The 1840-nt window shown below is 32.9% G+C and overlaps 1 protein-coding gene across 1 annotated transcript in view; it reads right to left on the bottom strand.

The window, feature by feature from the left end:
* LOC119593849 overlaps positions 1–1840 on the bottom strand; it is a gene marked incomplete in the record, with an annotated part of 160221 nt that overhangs the window by 4759 nt on the left and 153622 nt on the right. Inside the window, 1 exon segment of the mRNA XM_037942880.1 lies at positions 1052–1196. Coding sequence (XP_037798808.1) covers positions 1052–1196 — 145 coding nt within the window.

Here is a 1840-nt window from a genome sequence, read left to right as displayed (position 1 = left end):
AAGTGAATAATTTACTTTGTGTAATGTGGGGGAATAGAAAAAGTCTCAGGTAATCTAATTTTGTCATGGTCATGCTTTTGTACAAGGCAGATCTTAAGTTTCAAGATTAACCATGGCACAATTTTTGTATTCTATATCTTAAAAACTTGCATAAAAGTATATGTGAAACCATGAATAAGTACATAAAATAAATCCTTATTTCAAAACCATTGTATCTTTATAAAAGGGGCAACTAACACAAACCTACAGTTAACCTCAAATAATAAATCAAACAATAAATAGTTCCCTATGGCAAGCTGTACACCCTAGAAATGCATGGCCTACCTGTGAAAACATCTACAAAATTTCCTAAAATTAATATGTATATAACACAGAGCTTTAACTTATTTCCAGATACCATAAATAGCTGATGAATATGAATAAAATTTATGAATAATTAAATCCGTTCTATGCTCACCTGACCATAGTTTGCATCCTGTTTGTTATAGGGAAACACAATTTAAAATGCTGTTGAATTTACCACATCTACTATGATATCTTTCTCTACAGTACATTATTGTTCATAGCAGCCTGAGTTTCTTTCATACAAAATGCATTTGTGTTTAGCCTACTTTTAAGAAAAAAGATTCTTATATCAAGAGGAAGAGGAGGGTGTATTTATCATAGAAGCTTCCTTATAATTTTTTTCCCCTTAGTAAAACCATAGACGTTCTCTACATGTCCTCATGTATTCTTACCTCGTTACCGACAGCTTCTCTTCTGATTTCTAGTCTTATATACCATGATTATTTGAAGGCAAATGCTTTAATAATGATAATGCCATAATGAAAAAATGAAACAGATTTTTACATTTAGAGCTGAGGACAGTGCTAATTTACCATCCTTAATTGTATTAGGGTTACCTTATTTTCAAACATGTATTAAACCACTATTATTCCACGGGTGATTTTTTTTTTTCAGCACTAGAAAAACAGCCATGCATTAAAAAACATACATGTAGATAAAAAAAAATATTTAAAAATTCAATAAAAAAACTGAACAACTACAGTACCTCACACGGACACGCAGGAACAGTTGCAAGCCAGAGCGAGGTATGTGAAGACCCTGTACCTGCCCGGCTACACCCCGTACGTTGAGAAACACACCTGGCCGCTGTGACAGACTGTTCGTTACCCCTACTTTCGTAGACGACGTAGCTAGAAACATGGAATATTGTTTAGGCAGGCTGGTACACGGAAATTGGTATATTTAGCTGAAGTAATGGTGTGTGATGATATGATAATATTCATGTTCCAAAAGACTTTGAGAAGAGATAATATGCTGAGAGAGCTTGGCTTAATGTACATCGAGCTGAAAAATGGGAAGATATGATGAAAAGAACCTGTTCAGGGCTTCAGTTAAAGAAGGATTAAAGAGGTTATGAACATAAGGAGATAATGCTAAAATTACTTTTCAGTTTGGAGAGCCAAAGTGAAATAGATTATACTACATTAATTGTATTTACATGATTATATAAAAGCTCTCCAAAGTGAAGATTATACAGTGTAAGCATACCTCTTTCTATAGCTACTCACATTTATAAAAGCCAGATACCCTCTACATATGTTAATTTATCTAATATCTATCATATGTTAATCTTTATCTACTTCTTTCTTTGTCCTAAAAATTAAGAAGAAAGTTACAAAAAATCTGAAGACGAACTACAATATTTAAAAAAATTCTCATCACAGAGAAACCCTGTCATGTTATGCCTTGTATAGGGATTTTATCATGGTGATTGTCACCTTCAGTCTATATATTTTCAAGCAAGTCAACTGCTACTCTCGTCTCACAAAAGCAT

Source organism: Penaeus monodon, chromosome 32 (assembly GCF_015228065.2).
Source record: "Penaeus monodon isolate SGIC_2016 chromosome 32, NSTDA_Pmon_1, whole genome shotgun sequence".
Lineage (NCBI taxonomy): Eukaryota > Metazoa > Arthropoda > Malacostraca > Decapoda > Penaeidae > Penaeus > Penaeus monodon.
The sequence above is the reverse complement of the archived record's forward strand: the minus strand, read 5'-3'. Positions and strand labels throughout refer to the sequence as shown.